At 44.0% G+C, this 21118-nt stretch overlaps 1 protein-coding gene across 1 annotated transcript in view; it reads left to right on the top strand.

Moving 5' to 3' along the window:
- The window catches only part of CHN1 (chimerin 1), a 173113-nt gene that overhangs the window by 74845 nt on the left and 77150 nt on the right, over positions 1 to 21118 (top strand). The window contains exons 5-6 of the mRNA XM_075317358.1: positions 2435 to 2466; positions 10460 to 10573. Coding sequence (XP_075173473.1) covers positions 2435 to 2466; positions 10460 to 10573 — 146 coding nt within the window. The remainder of the gene's footprint in view (positions 1 to 2434; positions 2467 to 10459; positions 10574 to 21118) is intronic.

Here is a 21118-nt window from a genome sequence, read left to right as displayed (position 1 = left end):
ATGGTTACCCGATGTTTACCTTAGTTACCAGCTCACACCGCTTAGCTTAGCGTGTGCAGGGAGCAGGAGTCGGCACTGGCAGCGTGAGAGCTGCGGAGGCTGGTAACGAAGGTAAATATCGGGTAACCACCTTGGTTACCCGATGTTTACCTTGGTTACAGCTTACCGCAGGCTGTCAGATGCCGGCTCCAGCTCCCTGCACATTCAGGATTGTTGCTCTCTCGCTGTCACACACAGCGATGTGTGCTTATCAGCGGGAGAGCAACAATAAAAAAACGAACCAGGGCTGTGTGTAACGAGCAGCGATCTCACAGCAGGGGCCAGATCGCTGCTCAGTGTCACACACAGAGAGATCGCTAATGAGGTCACAAAAACCGTGACTCAGCAGCGATCTCAGTAGCGATCTCGCTGTGTGTGAAGCACCCCTAAGAGTTTGTACCTTTTGGAAAGTAAGAAAATGTCTGATTCTGGAGATATTTTTGAGGTACAGGTGACATGAGCGAGTGTTTGATTGATTGAATGTATGGAGTGAAGGAAAGTTCTGAGTCAAATATAATCCCTAAACAGCAGACAGACTGCCTGGGAATTATGGTTAGTCCAAACGGAAATTGAAATATGAAGTGTAGATAGGTTACTAGAAGGAGGAAACACAAGAAGTTCAGTTTTGGAAATACTCTGTTTCAGATTGAGAGAGGACATGTTGGAAACTGGACAAACAACCACTGGTATTTTTTGTAGTAGTTTAAGGCTGAGCACACGCGGCGAGTAAATTAAAAAATCGCATTCCACTCAGACCAATATCACGCTTTGTGGCCGCGAGCAATTTTTTTTCTCAGCCCTAATCGGACCAAAAAGACAATCGCAGCATGCTGCGTGTGGAATCCGATTTGTTTTCACTCGCACTCATACAAGTCTATGGGTGCAAGTGAAAAACGCACTGTACTCAATGTAATGTGAGTGCAATGCGAGAAGCACATCAGCTGATAATGGAGGAGATAGGGAGATTAATCACTTCTTCTCCTCCGCAGCGCCCACCCTATCCTCCGCGGGTATGCTGCGATTGCAGGATCGCATGATAGTGGCTTGACAGTCGCATGACACTCGGCTTAAACTCCAGCAGAGTAGGAGCTGAATGTCATGCGATTCATTCGCATTAATGACCGTGTGTTTCTAGCCTAAGGGTGACATCAGGAGAAGATGTTTTAAAGGGAACCTGTCAACAGATTTGGTAACTCTGAGCTTCTGCCACTAGTAGTGAGCTCTTATATAGAGCGTTCCAGAATACTGTATATAAGAGCCCAGGCCGCTCTGTATAACGTAAAAAACACTTTTATAATACTCACCTAAGGGGCGGTCCGGTCCGATGGGTGTCGCTGCTCTCCGGTCCGGCGCCTCCTCTCTGCGGCGATCACCGTCCTTCTTCTGAGGCCTGTGTGCATGACACGTCCTATGTCATCCACACAGGCCAGCATTGAGGGCCTGCGCAGTCGCACTTTGTTCTGCCCTGCTGAAAGTATTGTAGTGCGCATGCGGTCTTTAACCTTTTCTCATGCCTGCACATTACTGTACTTTGATCTGCCCGCAGCATGGCAGATCAAAGTGCATCTGCGCAGTATAGCAGTGTCGGCCTTTGTGGATGACATAGACGCGTCGTTCATACTGGTTTGGGTAGAAGGAGGAAGAGATTGCAGCAGAAGGAGGCACCGGACCGTTGAGCAGTGACACCCATCGGACCGAACCGCCCCCTAGGTGAGTATTATAAAAGTGTTTTTTATTTTATACAGAGCGGCCTGGGCTCTTATATACAGTATTCTGGAATGCTGTATATAGGGGCTCACTGGTGGTTTCTGCAGCTTATAAAGAACAAATCTGATGACAGGTTCCTTTTAAAGCATAGAGATGGTACTGAAAGCCAAATCTGATGATGGTTCAACTTTCACTTTAATTTGTGTAACCCCTTTTAAGGCTCCCATACACATTACACGAACGTCGGCCAAACCTGCAGATGTAAGCAAGATCGACAAGCGGTCCGACTCTCCCCAGAGATGTTAGTTGAGAGAAGGATCCAGCTCGTTGGATTTCAATCTGCGATCTTTTTGTTGTCTCAGTGATTTGTATTGTATGTGGGGGATTTCAGTGGTACCAATCAATACAAGCTTTTCTCACTTGTAGTAAATTTAATTAACCATTGAACCATCCAGTGAGACTGTATCTGACCATTGTCTGGTAGAAAGCAGAGAGACCAGACAATTATTCACTATGGTGTGTTAATTGGATATCCCACCCTAATGCATTAATTGCCTTTCCCACTACATGGGGGGGTAAATACTGGATAGATGGGATTATGTCTGGTGGGAAGTCTACTGATCTCAACCTTGACCAAATTATCACATTGAATGGACCATGATTATTTATGGATGTCTTTATTTTGCAGGTGGAAAACAGACCAAAGTATTATGGGAGAGAGTGAGTATGCCTTCCATCTTCTATTAAAATACTGCATTTTATTTAATAACTTGTTTTTACATGAAAATCAAAGTATAATTAATTTAATCCACTATCTAATAGTTTAAAAATCTAATAATCTAGTGTTTGTATCTGGCACAGAAACTGAAAAGACGAAAACAGTTATAAGCTTCATCTGATGCTATAGCTGATTTTTATATTTGGGTTTCATTATGAGTTCTGCTCTGAGGTCACTGTCCTCACAAGTAAGGCTGCATGCAAACATCTGTTAACATTTTTTTTACTTCCATCAAAAGCGGGATGCTTTTCTTCCATGCTATCTGTTTTGCATCTGTATTTGTCTCATGCAATTTAAAAAAAAACTGCAGGTAAATTGTCCGAAATTATTTCAAATGACACTTGCCAATTTATTAGAATGGCCTTCAGATCGATCTCGAGCCATGGTGACTTTATGGATGAACGCTCTGTAGGAAGATTAATCTTTTGCCAGCCTAGATAGGTCCACCAGGGGCTTCTCCACCTTTATTTTGATAATATCAAGCCATCAGGTTGCTGGTCTTCCACTTTGCCTTGTTCCTTCTATTCATCCGATAAAGATGTCCTTCTCTCCGTATGATGTGTCCAAATATGATGAGTTAAAGGGAACCTGTTGTCACCAGATTTGGTGATTATAAGCTGCGCCACCACCATTGGGCTCTTATATACAGCATTCTAACATTTTGTATATAAGAGCCCAGACCGCTGTGTAGAACATAAAAATCACTTCATAATACTCACCTAATGGGTGGTGCGGTGCCGACTGGTCGGATGGGTGTCTCTGTTCTCTGGGCGCAGGACCGCAGTATTGGCTTGTGTGGATGACGTAGGACGCGTCATGCACCCAGGCTTCAGAAGAAGGACGACAAAGCTGGCCGAAAGAGGAGTTGCCAGTACTGGAGAACAGAGACACCCATCCGACCAGTCTGCACCGCACCGCCCGTTAGGTGAGTATTATAAAGTGATTTTTACGTTCTAAACAGCGGACTGTGTTCTTATATACAGCATGTTAGAATGCTGTATATAAGAGCCCACTGGTGGTGGCCGAAGCTTATAGTCACCAAATCTGGTGACAGGTTCCCTTTAAAGATGGAAAACTGGCATCTTCCATCTTTTCTTCTGTTTTTGATGGATTCCTATTGGGCTTGAATACCCAAGCCTGATCCACAAGAATTGGTGAGGTTAGGACGTTCACGACGCTTACTGGAACGGGCATACATATCAGTTTAATGAAAAAATGAATTTATGACTGGTTCCATTAACCTCAATCGGTCATGGAAGTAAAAACGGATTAGTAAATGTAGTCTGAGGGTCTGTTAACATCTGTGTGGTGGATTCCTCTGATAATAGAAACGGTGCAATGGAGGATCTATTGAACAATAGACATCCAAGGAGCGCGATTGGCCTCCTTTAATGGGGTGAGGTCTTTCATTTTAATGGAAGAATAACACTGGATGCAAAGGAAACTGCAACCGAGGATTATAGACGATCATCCAACATTGATGTGAGCACAGCCTGATTTCTGCCGGCTGATAAACCACATCACAACCTCTATCAGCTCCTAGAATCTAGCGTATAATTATCTATATATAACCATAATTGTCTGCACCACAGAAAGAGCGAGAGGCCTGCCATCATGCATATGCAGCCGGGAAGATCACAATGCGGAACACTCTATTTAAAAGATCTTGTAAGTAGGACAGAATGGTTTGGAGGAAAGAGGTTGTGTCATTAGAGATCCCACCACCACCTCTCAGACTGGATCTGCTGCGTCCAAGGAAAGATATGGCCAGTCAATCATATGTCATGGTATAGTGGTCATCCAGATAGTCATCCTTGTAACACATGCATGGCTTGAGATGGCCAATGTGACTGTCCATTTGGCTGATAGAGAAAGATCCTGTGTGGGAGACCCACTCTGTGATGTTCATGGATCCAAACTGAGTATCTGGACAGTGGTTTTCTACATTTCACAACCATTTTAAGGCATGTAACCAATATATTACTGCTGGACCAGGAGGGATAACAGGGCTGGAGAGTACTGGTAATGTGAAGAGTTTTAGTCTCCCATCATTGACCACATAGGGCCCACACAAGCTTCTCCATCCCTTTGATGATCTTGTAAAGAGGAATGATCTCTCGACATGGACCCCTGGCCTGTGAGGCCTCTGATACTTCTGAGTTGAAGAGAAGAATCTCATAATCCCATTAATAAATAAGCAATTTTTTTTTAGTAATCTTTCAACTTTTTAATACAACAAACACCAAAGATGAAAAAAATTAACCAGTTTAAACCGGGCCATTCCCCCCCCCCCCCTCCAGTCCAGGCATATTTTTAGGTTCTTCATCACGTACAGGGGATCAAGGGGCAACTGTTCTCCTTGTTGGGCGTGAGATGCCACTGTAAGGCTAGGTTAACATTTCCGTTGTTTTAAATCCGTCAGGTCCGTCATTGCGAGTGAGCGACGGATCCGTCGTTTTCTAGATGTCAACTGACGCAACGGATGTTATTTCACAGGATTCCGTTCATAGGAATCCTGTGAAAAAACTGATCCGTCGCGTCCTTTACACGTCCTGTGTCCGTTTTTTGACAGATCCGTCATGATCTGTTTGTGTTTGGGACAGCCCAGTGGGTGTGCCAAACATGCTGAGCATGCTCAGTAGAGCATGACGGAATCCAGCACTGGATTCCGTCGTAAGACAGATTACCACGGAATCCAGCACCATAGACAAACATTACAAGCTTGACGGATTCCTGTGCGGTGCGTTAATTTTCAGGATCCAAAAAACGTTACATTCTGCGTTGTTTCTGCCCGGCGGTCAGTCCAAAAACGACTGATGCGCTGCACAGCGGATGCAACTCAAGGTCATCAGTCGCAATCCGCCACTCATACAAGCCTATGGGAAACAACAGATTCCGCCAAATGGATTCCGTTGTTTATCAGAGCCGCGGATTGTGACTGATATAAATTGACGAAAATGTGAACCTAGCCTAAGGAGGCTTATGTACCATGCAATGATCTCCTGGAAATTAAATATACAAATTGTCTCTTCAGAAAGGAAGAGGTCTTGAACTCTAGAGACACCTATTGTAAGTAGCAATCGTAAAAGTCAATATCAACCCTTTAAAGCACCTCTCCAGTGTTTTGGTTTTCTTACAGCACTGGAGTGACGCATTAAATGCAAGTCCCCCCCCCCTCCCCCCCGTATTACACTTGCCTACCGACGGCTCCACCTTTTACCAACGCCGCTCCGGTCATGCAGTGCCATCTGGTGATAGTAAGTTCTGACTGGTCAGAAGTAAAAAGTTTTGTCTCAAGTTCCCAATACATCTCTGTGAGCAAGAGCATGACTCTCAAAGAGATGCATTGAGGAATGACCTCTGGCTCACTCCATGAAACACTGGAGTGCGCTGGCAGGTCACAAATAGCAGAGACCAAGGGGAGCAGCATCGAGAAAAGGTGAATCTGCTGGAGGACAGGGGGCAGAGGACTTTAGATTTAAAACACCACTGCAATGGTGCAATAAAAAAATCCTTTGGATTGGTGCTTTGATCCCTTCATGACACATATGACATGTTTGGGAAGGGCTTCCCAACTTGTGACGTATGGGGTAAGTCTGCTGTTGTGGCACGTGAAAATACCGCCTCTGGAAATGTTTTGCTTTAGTCCAATAGCAAAACACTTCTGGACCAAAGTGGGCAGTGTTTGTATGGGTTTGTTTGTTTGTTTTTTTTTTTTTTAATTCTCCGAGACCAAAACAGCTCAGTCACTGAATGAAAGCCTAGTTTGCAACACACAAACACTTCCAGCAGCGAGCACAATGCAAATAATCACTCACACACAAGCACAGCACAATACGCACTATGGGGATTCTTACGTCATTTTCCAAGTTTGAACCCTGAGCCTCGAGCCTGAGGTTCACTCATGTCTAGTGAAGAGGTTAATGAGAATTTCGATATGACTTGGAGGGGGGGGGGGGGGGTCAAACCAGAATCTCAATTTGTAGACACTGTTTTGGGGTGTTGTCCCTCATCAGTGCAAAACATGAAATCTGATTTTCTCTTTTAAATAATCAAAATAGTCAATAAACCCTTATCTTTCTTTTTTCCACAACATATAGGGCTTAATTTTTATATCATTTATTATATTCCTTTTTTTCTGATATAACGGGATATTGTAAAAAAAAAAAAAAAATAAATAAAAAAAAGTGTTCACTTTTTTTTTTTTTTTTTTTCCGATCACAAGAGGGCTGCTTGAAAAAATAAATAAATTTGCCTTTTTGTCTGGTACCATGAAAAAAAAAAAAAGCACTACTGGTACCATGGAGTCAATATGACCCCACCACCAAATTTGGTATTTCTATACATGTACTGTATTTTGGTCAGGATTTATGTAAGTAATGAAATGAACCCCTTAAGTCGTCCTTTGAACTTTTTTAATGTCAGAATGTTTGGATAAATATGTGAAGAATTAACATTTACATCAAACATGGTGATGTGTGGAGTAATAGAATGGTCTTTATTTATGAGTCGCACTTACTACACATCCAGTTGCTGTGGTCCTCGCAGATCAATTTCTTACATTTTTTGCAGTGTGTCTGATCTTTGTGGTCCTTCACTATTGGGCAAAATAATATGAAACTACTAGATTTAGGCTATGTGCCCATGTGGCTTTTTTTTTTTTTTTTGTCTTTTTTTCATTTTTCCTTGCTTTTTTTAATCAGTGAAAGCAAGGAAAAAGCATCCCACGAAAGTCTAAGAGAATTGTGACTGCTTTTTTTTTTTTCTTGCAGTTTTTGTTGCTGAAAAAAGAAGCAGCATGTCAATTGTTTCTGCATTTATTTCCTGCGGCTCTTAAATCCCCTGCAATGTTTTATCACTACAGGGGATTATATCGCAGCACTTCACCTCACACACCGTGAATACAGCATGGTGAGTGAGGCTCCGCATAGCTCAGTAATATGGGGTCGTCATGGTGACTACCCAGGGTTACTATGGGAGCGATCGGGTCCCTGTGATCGAATTCCAGGGACCCGATCACCAGTGAAAGGGAAGAGATCCATCTCCCTGCCTCCTGAGTGCTGCAATTGCATTGATCGCAGCATTCAGGGGGTTAAACTGCCAGGAGCAGCACGGCACCGCTCTGGACAGTGAGAGCCAGGTCCCGGCTGTAACATCAACTGGAGACCCCACGGCGATTGCAGTTGTACAGCACAGGACCTCTGAAAATGATCTCTGCAAAGCATATAGAGATTCTGACTGACAACTTTCTTCCATGGTACAAAAATCAGAAACGTGCCTTCAGAAGCAAAATTATCTTCATGCATGACAATGCACCATCTCATGCTGAAAAGAATACCTCTGTGTCATTGGCTGCTTTGGGCATAAAAGGAGATAAAATCATGGTGTGGCCGCCATCTTCCCCTGACCTCAACCCTATAGAGAACCTTTCGAGTATCATCAAGCAAAAGATCTATGAAGGTGGGAGGCAGTTCACATCAAAACAGCAGCTCTGGGAGGCTATTCTGACATCATGCAAAGAAATTCAAGCAGAAACTCTCCAAAAACTCAAAAGTTCAATGGATGCAAGAAAAAACATATTTAAGGTTTAGAAACTCCACTGTGCCTAATATTTTTTTAATTTTGAAGATTATACTGTGATCATTGGGAGGTTTCTTCAATAATCGATGTGTACTCTAATGGGTGATGACTTTTATTAGACTGACTGTCATTTGCACCGACCATTTAGGAAAGTCAGAGAAAAGTATAATTTGCTTAATAATTTAGAACATGGTGTAATCATGTGGAACAACATGTGTTGGCTCCAACATATGCAATCTGCATGGGGTCACATTGACCACATAGTATCAAAAAAGGGTTAAATTGCTGTAGAAATTATTTTTATATATTGAACTTTTTTTTATGGGGGAGAGTCTAGAAACTGATGTATTAAGCCCCAGTCACAGGAGAAATTCCGCTACCTGCCTGCATAAACAGAGCTGACGGGGTCTCCAAGGACGCAGCAGCTCCTGCTCTGTCACTATGCCCAGCAATCACATGATCATTGGGTCCAGAGGCGGAAGCAATGTCAGTGCTGTCTAAACTGTATATACATACACTGGTTCAGCTTTGTGTATACTGCGATTCAGTAAGAAAACATGGTAGTCAGCAACATTTGCATTTTCTGTAGGCGTCCAGCAGTGTCCGATAGCCGCTCTGCACCCTCATGCAGTTGCTTTCTCTGCATTGGTGCCTTATAATGTCAATGCAGGGTAAAGTGTGGACTGCCTGGCTGTTTAAAATTTATGGGTGATCAAGAAGTAGTTAAAGGGGTTTGTCCACCTCTGGAGATACATTTTTTTTTTTTCTATTCAAATACATTCATTTTGGGCTAAAAATAATTTTTGCAATTGGCTTTCGTTACACATTTTGCATTGTTTGCATGTCATTGCCTCTGTTTGGCCTCATTCACACATCAGTATCTCATCAGTATTTGTATGCCAAAACTACGAGTGTCTCCAAAACACAGAATAGGTGTCAGTCTTCCAAATCTTGTTTTCATCTGTGAGTTCCACTCCTGGCTTTGGCATACAAACACTGATGCAAAAATACTGATGCGTGAATGCGACCTAAGGGTGCGTGACCACGATCAGTGTTTACAGCGTTTTGGATATATCGTGTTTTCGCTGCGTCCAAAACGCTGCGTTGTACAGTACAAGCATGGTGGATGGGATTTCTAGAAATTCCGTTCCCGCTGTGCTTTTTTTTTTCCGCAACAAACACTGACCTGTGGTGCGGCTTTCCAGACCGCAGCATATCAATTGTTTGCTGCGGATTTGCATGTGTACTTCTTAGGGAGAACACAAGCGAAAGACCACAGCGCAGTGAACCCTGATCGTGGGTACAAGCAGCTGCGATCTCCTACGGAGGAGACACGTGGCCCCGCATGTCAGTACCCGCTACGTCCAGGACACAGTGAGTCCTAATCGCGGGTACATGCCCTTAGACTAATTATGGCTGGTTACAGGATAAGTCAACTGAGAACCTGTCAGTGATATAATTCAGATTGATTGTCGGGGTTTAAGGGGTGCTTCACACACAGCGAGATCGCTGCTGAGATCGCTGCTGAGTCACGTTTTTTGTGACCTCATTAGCGATCTCGCTCTGTGTGACACTGAGCAGTGATCTGGCCCCTGCTGTGAGATCGCTGCTCGTTACACACAGCCCTGGTTCGTTTTTTTATTGTTGCTCTCCCGCTGATAAGCACACATCGCTGTGTGTGACAGCGAGAGAGCAACAATCCTGAATGTGCAGGGAGCAGGAGCCGGCGTCTGACAGCCTGCGGTAAGCTGTAACCAAGGTGAACATCGGGTAACCAAGGTGGTTACCCGATATTTACCTTCGTTACCAGCGTCCGCCGCTCTCAGCTGCCAGTGCCGGCTCCTGCTCCCTGCACATGTAGCTGCAGTACACATCGGGTAATTAACCTGATGTGTACTGTAGCTAGGAGAGCAGGGAGCCAGCGCTCAGTGTGCGCGGCTCCCTGCTCTCTGCACATGTTGCAGCACAGCGACGCGTGTCGTTATGATCGCCGTTTCGGCTGCTGTGTTTGACAGCTAAGCAGCGATCATAACAGCGACTTACAAGGTCGCTGTTACGTCACAGAAAATGGTGACGTAACAGCGACGTCGCTGTCGCTTAGTGTGAACCCAGCTTAACACTTATCTGCCTTTCTCTAAAATCCTTTCAGCCCACATCAAAGTTGAATGTGAAGCAAAGTACAGAGCCTGCATAAGTCAAATGGTGGGAAAAATTTATTGAAAACCAATTGCAAAAAATATTTTTAGCCCCTACTACATGCATTTAGGTAAAAAAAAAGTCCTGAAAGGTGGCCAACACCCTTATGTAAGTACAATGGTGTTGTCTGACCGCACTCTGCTTACTTATGTCTCTTAGATTTTTTGGTATGATTTCAAGGGAGGAAACAGACCATCTACTGAGTGTTGCAGAAGGCAGTTACCTAATCCGTGAAAGTCAGCGGCAACCTGGAACCTACACCTTAGCTTTAAGGTAAGAAATATGATTTCTGTTGTTGACTGTCATATTACTATCATTGCTACCGTATAATCATACTTGCCAACACTTGGGACATTTTTGGAGATCTCCTGGAAATGAAGACTATTCTTTTGGGTGCAGAGTTATAAGTGTATTCTGTCTTTTGCCTTTAAACAACCAGATTTAGCAGAATTGAGCTTTTTGAGAACTAAACATGAATTTAAAGCTCTGCTGAGATTTGGTTAGTATGGGCAATTGCTATTTTGGCAGTGGTTCCAACATTGGGGTCGTGCCTGCAAGTAAAAAAAAAATGTCGAAGTGTGGAGGTCCATATCTCCCCTACTCCATCGAATCGAGTTGTTTGAGGAAGGGCATTGAATTATTTTATGATTTGTAGATTGCTACAAATAAATTTTAAAACCTCTTTGCAATATATATACATGAGTACTGAGGTGTGTGGATGTTTTATTTTTTTTTACTTTGATAACTGGTTTGGATCCTATTCTACCACCACTCTTCGGAAGAGTGTCATATAATCTTCATTTAATATATTAGGGGTTAGTCTGGTGCATGTATTTTGAAAATCTAAGAAAAAGACTGATGGCACATCCTACCTTTCTAATGTGAACAGGTGCAAACTGATAGCGACCCAGCAAAAAGAGATCACTTTGCTGTTGGGCTCACATACAACTGGCCATTTTTGTGTGCCAAGGATCTAAATTTTTGCATGTTTTTCATAGTAGTAATCCATGTTTATATTCCCATATTAATCGTTCCACATATGTTAGCACTACAGTGCAACTGTCTCCTTTTTGTTGCTATATTTCATGCTCAGTTTTCACCTGTTCATGTTCACAAGTAAAGTGCCATCGTTGTAAACTGCAATGATTGTGTCTGTGTTATACAGAAGATACCATGAAGTGTGCTGCCTACTGTATTCTGTGACCAAGTGTTGTGCCAAGTAAAGACTACTTTGTTGTTCTGCAAATGTTTGTCACCCTTATCTGAAGTCCCATGGACCTGATGAAGAGCGTAACGGCATCGGTCTGAAGGTACACCAAGTAACACTATCGGCACACACAGACCCAGAACTCTCATTTAAAATCCGTGTGTTGGGGTACCCCAGGCACCATTGCTTCTGTCATGCGCTGCAATCTCCTGACACCTGAAAATTGGAGATGACTCTCCATGATGGTACCCCCATGACATTTTTGCATTACAACTATTATTCCTAATTCCACTAAGTAGTAATCATGAACATGAATATTTATTTATATACTAGCTGTAGTACCCAGGCGTTGCCTGGGATAGTAACTATCTCTCTCTGTCTGTCTCTGTGTGTCTGTCTGTGTCTGTCTCTGTGTCTGTCTCTCTGTATCAGAGATAGAGAGAGAAAGATACTGTCTGTCTCTCTCCATCTCTGTCTGTCTCTCTATCTGTGTCTGCCTCTCTGCCTTTTTCCAGGTCTGTCTCTTTGTCTGTCTGTTTCCCAGGTCTGTCTGTTTCCCAGGTCTGTCTGTTTCCCAGGTCTGTCTGTTTCCCAGGTCTGTCTGTTTCCCAGGTCTGTCTGTTTCCCAGGTCTGTCTGTTTCCCAGGTCTGTCTGTTTCCCAGGTCTGTCTGTTTCCCAGGTCTGTCTGTTTCCCAGGTCTGTCTGTTTCCCAGGTCTGTCTGTTTCCCAGGTCTGTCTGTTTCCCAGGTCTGTCTGTTTCCCAGGTCTGTCTGTTTCCCAGGTCTGTCTGTTTCCCAGGTCTGTCTGTTTCCCAGGTCTGTCTGTTTCCCAGGTCTGTCTGTTTCCCAGGTCTGTCTGTTTCCCAGGTCTGTCTGTTTCCCAGGTCTGTCTGTTTCCCAGGTCTGTCTGTTTCCCAGGTCTGTCTGTTTCCCAGGTCTGTCTGTTTCCCAGGTCTGTCTGTTTCCCAGGTCTGTCTGTTTCCCAGGTCTGTCTGTTTCCCAGGTCTGTCTGTTTCCCAGGTCTGTCTGTTTCCCAGGTCTGTCTCTATCCTACTCCACCGATATCATATTACCTCACACATAAGCTATGAATGTCCTTTGTTCCTATAGCAACCAATTAGAGCTGCTAATAATAACCTGTGGCTCCCAGTTCCATTGACTCTAATGGAGGCAGGATTTTTGTAGAGTAACTGTAAAGCGCGGGGTTAAATTTTCCGGTCAAAACAGTCTGACGTTCCCCGAGTCACATGGGGTGTCTGTGCAAAATTTCGTGATTGTAAATGCGATGGTGTGGATTCCTTTAGCGGACATACACGCGCACACATATACACTCAGATTTGTATACATTAGAGCTATATATATATATAATATATATAATGCGGTTGTTGTCGTGGGACAAGAACTTTTCCCTCAAGTGGATGCATTTTATACTACAGTTACAGTACTAGGACGGGCTATTTACTAGTATGAAATAAATGTGTAATGGAAGTTCCTATATTTAGGACTCCCACCAAGCCCATCAGGTAGAGAATAAGTGGCCACGCTTGTCCAATTTACTCTCTATCTGCTGCTATGGAATGTACAGAAGAAGCTGAACCTCTTGTACATACATGGCCACCTATCCATCAGACATGTCTACCCTTGTATTTTAAGTTTGATTTATTGCAGCACCAATAAGTCCTAAAATTGATAACTAATGTATACAAATAACTGTTATATAATATAAAGAAATGAGAGGATCGATCATTCATTTTTTAACACTTTATTAAAAACAGTCTCTACCTATACCTAAAGCTATTGATCCAGAAGAAGGCAAAAAACCTGGACACGTTCAGCCAATTTGTGCCACAGGGTAAAAATTCCTTCTTGACCCCGAGAAAAGGCGATCAGTTCAAGAACCCTGGACCCCTAAGGCTATACTACAACTTACTGAACTATAGAATGGTTATATCATACTAGAAGGTGGCCCGATTCTGCGCATCGGGTATTCTAGAATTTACGTATTGTGTAGTTAATGTATGATTTTTGTTATATATATATATATATATAGATGTTGTTGTGTGTAGTTGCCAGTGTTTGTGTAGGGGCTGTAAATGTTCTGGGTGTTGTCTGGGTGGGGGTGTGTGAGAGCGGTGTTGTTTGTGTGGAGCGCTGTGTGTGTGTTGCGTTGTTTGTGGAGTGCTGTGTGTCTGCAGTGTTGTCTGTGTGTGGTGCTGTGTGTGTTGCGCGGTTTGTGTGGGTGTGGGGTGCGTGTGTGTGTTTTGGGGGAAGGTATGTTTTGTGCAATGTGTGTGTGTTGCGCGGTATGTGCGTATATTTGTGTATGCTGCGGTGTTTGTGTGTTGGGTGTTGTGTGTGTGCGGCGTTGTCTGTGTGTGTGGGTGTTTGTGGTTCCCAGTGTGTGTGTGGTGTGTTGTGCAGTGCGCGTGTGGCAGTGTGTGTGTGTGTGTTTTGGGGGGAGGTGTGCACCCCCATCGTGCTCCATCCCCCATGTTGCGCACCCCCCATCGTGCTCCATCCCCCATGCTGCGCATCCCCATCGTGCTCCATCCCCCATGCTGCGCACCCCCCATCGTGCTCCATCCCCCATGCTGCGCACCCCCCATCGTGCTCCATCCCCCATGCTGCGCATCCACATCGTGCTCCATCCCCCATGCTGCGCATCCCCATCGTGCTCCATCCCTCATGCTGCGCACCCCCCATCGTGCTCCATCCCCCATGCTGCGCACCCCCTATCGTGCTCCATCCCCCATGCTGCGCACCCCCCATCGTGCTCCATCCCCCATGCTGCGCACCCCCCATCGTGCTCCATCCCCCATGCTGCGCACCCCCCATCGTGCTCCATCCCCCATGCTGCGCACTCCCCATCGTGCTCCATCCCCCATGCTGTGCACCCCCCATCGTGCTCCATCCCCCATGCTGCGCACTGCCCATTGTGCTCCATCCCCCATGCTGCGCACCCGATCGCATACACGCACATTCACGATCGCATACACGCACACACATTGACGATATCGCACATACGTGCTCACCCACTCCCAACATCCGGAGATACCACATGCTTCCGGCCATGTGATCCTCCGGCAGGTCCTGGAAGGTCACTGCACGCACAGTATCGCCGCCGAGAAGCAAGCGATATCACGGGATGTTGTGAGTGTGTGGATGCGATCTGATGTGTGTGTGAGGTGTGTGTGAGGTGTGTGTGAGGTGTGTGTGAGGTGTGTGTGAGAGTGAGTGTGATCTGATGTGTGTGTGTGTGTGTGTGTGTGTGTGTGTGTGCGCGTGTGTCTGTTCTTATATGTGTGTGTGTGTGTGTGTGTGTGTGTGTGTGTGTGTGTGTGTGTGTGTTCCGGGGTGCAGCACTCACCTGGGAGTCAAGGCTCCGTGTCCGTTCGGGAAATGCGGGGGGTGGGGCCAGGGCGGGCGTGCAATGCGTGAGGAGGGCGGGGCGTGACCGAGTTGCCAATGCGTGCAGGGGGCCGGGGCGAGAGGCCAATCAGTGTGGGGGGCGGAGCCTGGGTGAGTGGTCAATCCGTGCGGGGGGGCGGAGGCGAGGCGAGCGGCCAATGAGAAGCTTGTCGCGGTAACGACAGAATTTTGGAGCAAGACAGACAGACAGACAGAATAAGGCAATTATATATATACATAGATAAGAACCCTTATGTGACATTCATAAACTGGCCAACAGAAGAACTGGAATTAGGCCGGTGGCAGTATAGGATGTGTTTACGCCTGTTGTTTGAACACCAGAAATAGTATTCGATATTGCCCCAGACTAGGACAGATTTTGTTGAACTAGATGGACCTAGGTCTTTTTTCAACCTAAGTAACTATGTAACCTTTCGGAGCATTGCCTCTCTAAAGAATGTAATCATCCTCAGTGACAAAATGGGAAACTTAAAAAAAAAAAAAAAAAAGTGCATGTTTGTTATGATGTCCAAGATGTGGACCAGAATGTGGAACTAATATCAAAATGGGGAACATGATAGGAGAGATTTCTACAATGCATACATTATTCGTATCTATCTAATATGATGACAACAGCTCTCCAGACCTGCATCCCACCCCAAGGACCACTCCTGTCTGATCCCTGAAGAATGAAATCATCCTCAGTAACAAAGTGAGGGGGCTAAGCGCCTCCTTTAGTCTCAGGGCATAGACTCCTCGGAAAGAGTGCTGCTCAAACTGTTGGGGTGCAGCTGTGGGACCCTATACCAGAGATGATGTCCTCCACCCAACTCTCAAAAAGCTGAAAGGGCCTTCAGTAGAGATGGGTAGTTGAGCTGGGCTATCAGACGGTCAGTGGAAGTGGAAGTTCCTGCATCGGTCGCAATGTTTACCCAATACACACCTGTACCGGCGAACTACAAGAATTGGGAGGCCGGCGATGGAACAGAAGGTAAGGTGAGCATAATATCTGTAGGTGTGTGTGTGTGTGTTTGTGCATGTGTGGAATGGCACAATAGGGGACCAAGATGGGACATTGGAACGAATTGTCTGAGCTTGCATTATGTGCTATGGGAAATTTTGCTTTGCTAGACGAGTAACTTGGTTTACATGCACAAACGGATTGTTTTCATAAACCAAGGTTCCACTGTATATCTCATCTGTAACCCCAAATATAGACCTCTGACCTCATACTGCATCATGGAGGGATGGACAGCCTCTGCTTAAATACTTCAGGGCCCCATTTCAAATGAGATCGGTGTATACTCACCTCCTGCAGCGTTGCGTTCCAGCGATGTTGGTGCTGACATTCCGGATGGGTCACGTGACAGTCATGTCCTGGTTTTGTTAGCGGCCTCTGGATGACTTTAGCCGACCCATGACACAGCAATGTCCAATAACCCGCCGGGAACTGCAGCACTCATAGTGGACATCCCCTTTAATATTTGCTGCTAATGTCACTTGGTGTTTACTTACACAGCTCATAATAACATTCTTTTCTGTATCAATAAGGAAAGGTTTTATGATGATTTGGCAGGCGCACCTACAAAACTTCCAGATTTTGGAAAGCTTTCCTTCAAAGTTCCTTTTGGTATGTGGGAGGAAGGAGAAAACAATTAGTCTTCTCAGCCGTAGGTGTTAGTATTACAGTTCCTTCTGTTCTTTTCTTCCTTCGGTGATTGTTATGGTGTCACGTTGCTATGGTTTCTATTCCCTTATGTGTATTATTCGGTACAAATTGTGGTTGAAATGTTACATTTTGTTGTGTTTTTTGTTTTTTTTTTTGCAAATAAGATATTGTATCTAAAATGTTCTTGTCCAGGGTGATATATTTGGCTGAGGCAATCCAGATACAGCATTGGAAGGTCGGGCACCCTACATTGCAGAAAGGTGCCCATGCACCTAACACAACCAATTGGCTGAGCGTTCTCTCTCCAGACTCCCCCATGCACATGCACGCTCAGCTAGGCCAAACGTGCATATGCCAAAGTGAAGTGTGCTGCTGCCAGACACCTCTACCAGCAGGTTATCTCCCAGGGAAACACTAGGTTGAGGCATTATAGCTCAGTGGTTGGCTGGTCCAACTGAAGTGTCTGTTTCAGAAGTAAAAACATGTTGTGATTATGTACTTAAAGGGGTTGTCCACTACTTTGACCTTGATGGCCTATCCTTAAGATAGGGTATCAATGTCTGATCAGCCAGGGTCCGGCACCCCGCACCCCCGGAAAATCAGCTGTTCTCGGTTCCGGCAGCAGGCAGCCTGAAATGCTCCGCTCTGGCGCTGCTCTGTCTTCTGATGGTGGCCGCGGCCGGGTACTGCACATCCGCCTCCCATTCTAATTAATAGGAGGCGCTGCTAAAGCTGAGCATTTCCGGCTGTCTCCACCAGGACCAAGAACAGCTGATGTGCGGGATGCTGGAACCTGGCCAATCAGACATTGATGACCTATCCTAGAGAGAGGCCATCAAAGTAGTGGACAACCCCTTTAACTGAAAAGTGTTTTAGTACATATATTAAAAAGTGAGCAGGTCACAAAAGGAGGGTGGCAAACAGTTGGAGGAGTCTAAAAATGCATAATAAAGTGTGGACAATTGGTAATAACACAATAAACCAATATCTGCATGTCAGTGAGCATATAGGGCAGGTTGCGATGCAGCAAGATGATTTCCCAGTGCAAAAAAAAAGTATAATTAGATGTCAAGTATCCAAAAAGAAGCAGGCACCCAAATATTCAAGCTGCAATAAGCAGTAATAACATGAACTAGTACAATGTCAGAGCCTACAAGACTTTGAAGCCACAGGCACCCAAGTGGTTATTCTGGCTTGGGGACCTGCTGCGTAGACAATAGATGTATACAGCCACCAGACAATAGATGTATACAGCCACCACTAGAGGGATCATAGCTTAGTGCATAGTAATGTTATTATCAAATTGAGTATCCAGCAGGGCTGTGGAGTCGGAGTCGGAGTCGTGGAGTCGGAGTCGGAGCTCATTTTGGTGGAGTCGGAGTCGGAGTTGGAGTCGGTATAAAATGCACCGACTCCGACTCCTAAAATATATAATAAATTGGGGACAGTAGTGCAATGCAGAATGTGCTGAATATTTTACTAAATAATAACATTTAGTATAATGCTTATATTTAAGTGAAAAATTTATTGTAGTACAATGTGAACATCAGACATTTAATTGTTTTTATGATACAATAATCAAGATATTTGGATAGAACATAAAATATTTATTGGATACAACTTTAGAACACAAAAAACTAATAAATTGTAAATATGTAATATTATATATATATACACAGTGTATATACACACACAAGATATATATGTAATCTACTGTATATTACATAGTGTATTACATATTTACAATTTATTACAGTTTTTTGTGTTCTAAAGTTGTATCCAATAAATATATTTTATGTTCTATCCAAATATCTTGATTATTGTATCATAAAAATTATTAAATGTCTAATGTTCACATACACATATTCATGTACTACAATAAATTTTTCACCTAACTATAAGCAATATATGTAGGAGTCGGAGTCGGAGCCGGAGTCGGAGTCGGAGCCGGAGTCGGAGTCGGTGCAAGAGAATTTGAGGAGTCGGAGTCGGAGTCGAAGGTTTGGCTTACCGACTCCACAGCCCTGGTATCCAGGACTTGAATCTGTCCACAGGATTTCACACACCACAATATTTATAGTTGGGTCCAGAAATATTTGGGCAGTGACCGAATTTTCGTGGTTTTAGTTCTGCATGACACTACTTTTTACTTCAATTGCATTGTTTCACTTCAAGTGTAGACTTTCAGGTTTTAATTAAAGGGGTTGAACAAAAATATAATAATTTTTACTTTTATATAGCGCCAATATATTACGCAGCATTTTAATGCTGTTCCCATTGGGGCTCACAATCTAGAGTCCCTATCTGTATGTCTTTGGAGTGTGGGAGGAAACCGGAGAACCCAGAGGAAACCCACGCAAACACAGGGAGAACATACAATCTCCTTGCAGATGTTGTCTTTGGTGGGATTTGAACCTAGGACCCCAGCGCTGCAAGACTGCAATGCTAACCAAAACATTTAGAAATTGCAACCATTTTTCAAGGGCTCAAAATTAATTGGACATATTTACCTTATTATAATAAAATTAATATTTTTATTACTTTTAGAGAATTCTTTGCAGGCAATCACTGCCTGAAGTCTGGAAGCCATGGACGTCTCCAAATGCTGGGTTTCCTCCCTTGTGATGCTTTGTCTGCCTTCACTGCAGTGACTTCAGTTGTTGCTTGTTTGTGGGTCTTTCTGCCTTACATTTTGTCTAAAGCATGTGAAATGTAGCTTTATGGGTTTGAGATCTGGTGATTGACTCGACCATTGCAGAATGTTTCACTTCTTTGCCTTAAAAAAACCCAAAAAACCTTAGTTTTGCCTTCGCAGTATATTATGGGTCATTGCCCATCTGTACTGTGAAACGGCGTCAATTTTTTTTTTTATTTTAAATCTGAGCAGAAAGTTTCTCCCTGTACACTTTAGAATTCATCCACCTGCTTCTGTCTTCAGTCACATCATCCATAAATACTATAAACACTAGTGACCCAGGGCCATTAGAAGCCATCCATAGCCGGCCATCACACTGCCTCCATGTATTACAAAGGACGTGCTGTGCTTTGAATAACCAACCATTCGAAGCCTTCTCCACTTAGATCTTAGTTTCATCTGAACAATGACTGCTTTTTCATTTCTGGGTGTCTTCTTTGGATTTTTAATTTTTTTTGCAAAATCTTATCTGGTCTTTTTATTCTAATGAAGATTTCTCTTTGTGGTAGACTTTAATACTTAAACATTTACTTGCTGGAGAGTGGCCTTCACTTGGGTGGATGTTGTAAAGGGCTTTTACTTCACCATAGAAAGTATTCTACGATCATCCACCACTGTAGTCTCCCATGGCTGTCCCAGGCCTTTTTAAGTTATCAAGCTCACCAGTCCAGTGCGCTCTTTTGCAGAATGTACCAAACTCTTGATTATGGCCGTTCAAAGCATTTCTGCTATCTGATTACCATATTTTTCCGCTTTATAAGACGCACCTGATTATAAGACGCACCCCCAAATTTGGTAAAGGAAAAGAGATTTTTTTTTTTTAAATGTTAAATGGGGTCCATCTTATAATGCCAGTGTCCGTCTAACAAATCATATAGGGTATATGTCCCTCATAGCTCCCCATCCTACAATTAGCCCCCCTTAATCTGGATATGGCCCCCTTATATTGAATATAGCCCCCTTGTGCTGGGACACGTCCCCCTGTGCTGCCCATGGCCCCTATAGATGGCACATCTCCCCTGTGTTAGATATGGCCCCCATACAGCTGCCCATGGCCCCTATTGATGGCACATCTCCCCTGTGTTAGATATGCCCCCAGGCTGCTGCCCATAATAAAATAAAACACTCTTTCCTTACCTTCTCAGCGCTGTCCCTCCTCGTGTCTCCCACCTCGCAGTTGAGCTCCGGCTTCCTTACTTCCTGGTTCTTGCAGCCGGTCATGTGATCGGCACAGCAGAGTGATATCATCTCTGCGTGCCTTATCACAGACAGCAGCAGCAGAGACACCGGGAGACCAGCGCTGGAGGTAAGTAAAGCTTTTTTATTTTACTATGGGCAGCAGCACGGGGGCCGTATCTAACACAGGGGGGATCATGTGCGATCAAAGGGAGCACAGGACATATAATATGCCCCGCTGCCCCAGCCCCTCAGCGCGATGCAATTTCAGCACCACACTGATGGACAGCGGCTGTGCATGTTATATGAGCGGGAACAGGAGATCTAACGCTGCCGCTCGCAGCTTTCACTGCCCCCAGCAGTGCTCCAGAGCGGACCCTGCAGTGTGTGTGTGTGTGTGTGTGTGTGTGTATATATGTATATATGTGTAATGTGTGTGTGTGTATATATATATATATAATGTGTATGTATATAATATATATGTATATGTGTGTGTGTGTATATATATATATGTGTATATATATATATATATATATATATATATATATATATATATATATATATATGTGTGTGTGTGTATATATATATATATATATATATATATATATATATATATATATATATATATATATATATATATATATATATATATATATACACACA

The sequence above is a fragment of the Anomaloglossus baeobatrachus genome, chromosome 7 (genome assembly GCF_048569485.1).
Source record: "Anomaloglossus baeobatrachus isolate aAnoBae1 chromosome 7, aAnoBae1.hap1, whole genome shotgun sequence".
NCBI classification, from domain to species: Eukaryota; Metazoa; Chordata; class Amphibia; order Anura; family Aromobatidae; genus Anomaloglossus; species Anomaloglossus baeobatrachus.
The sequence above is the reverse complement of the archived record's forward strand: the minus strand, read 5'-3'. Positions and strand labels throughout refer to the sequence as shown.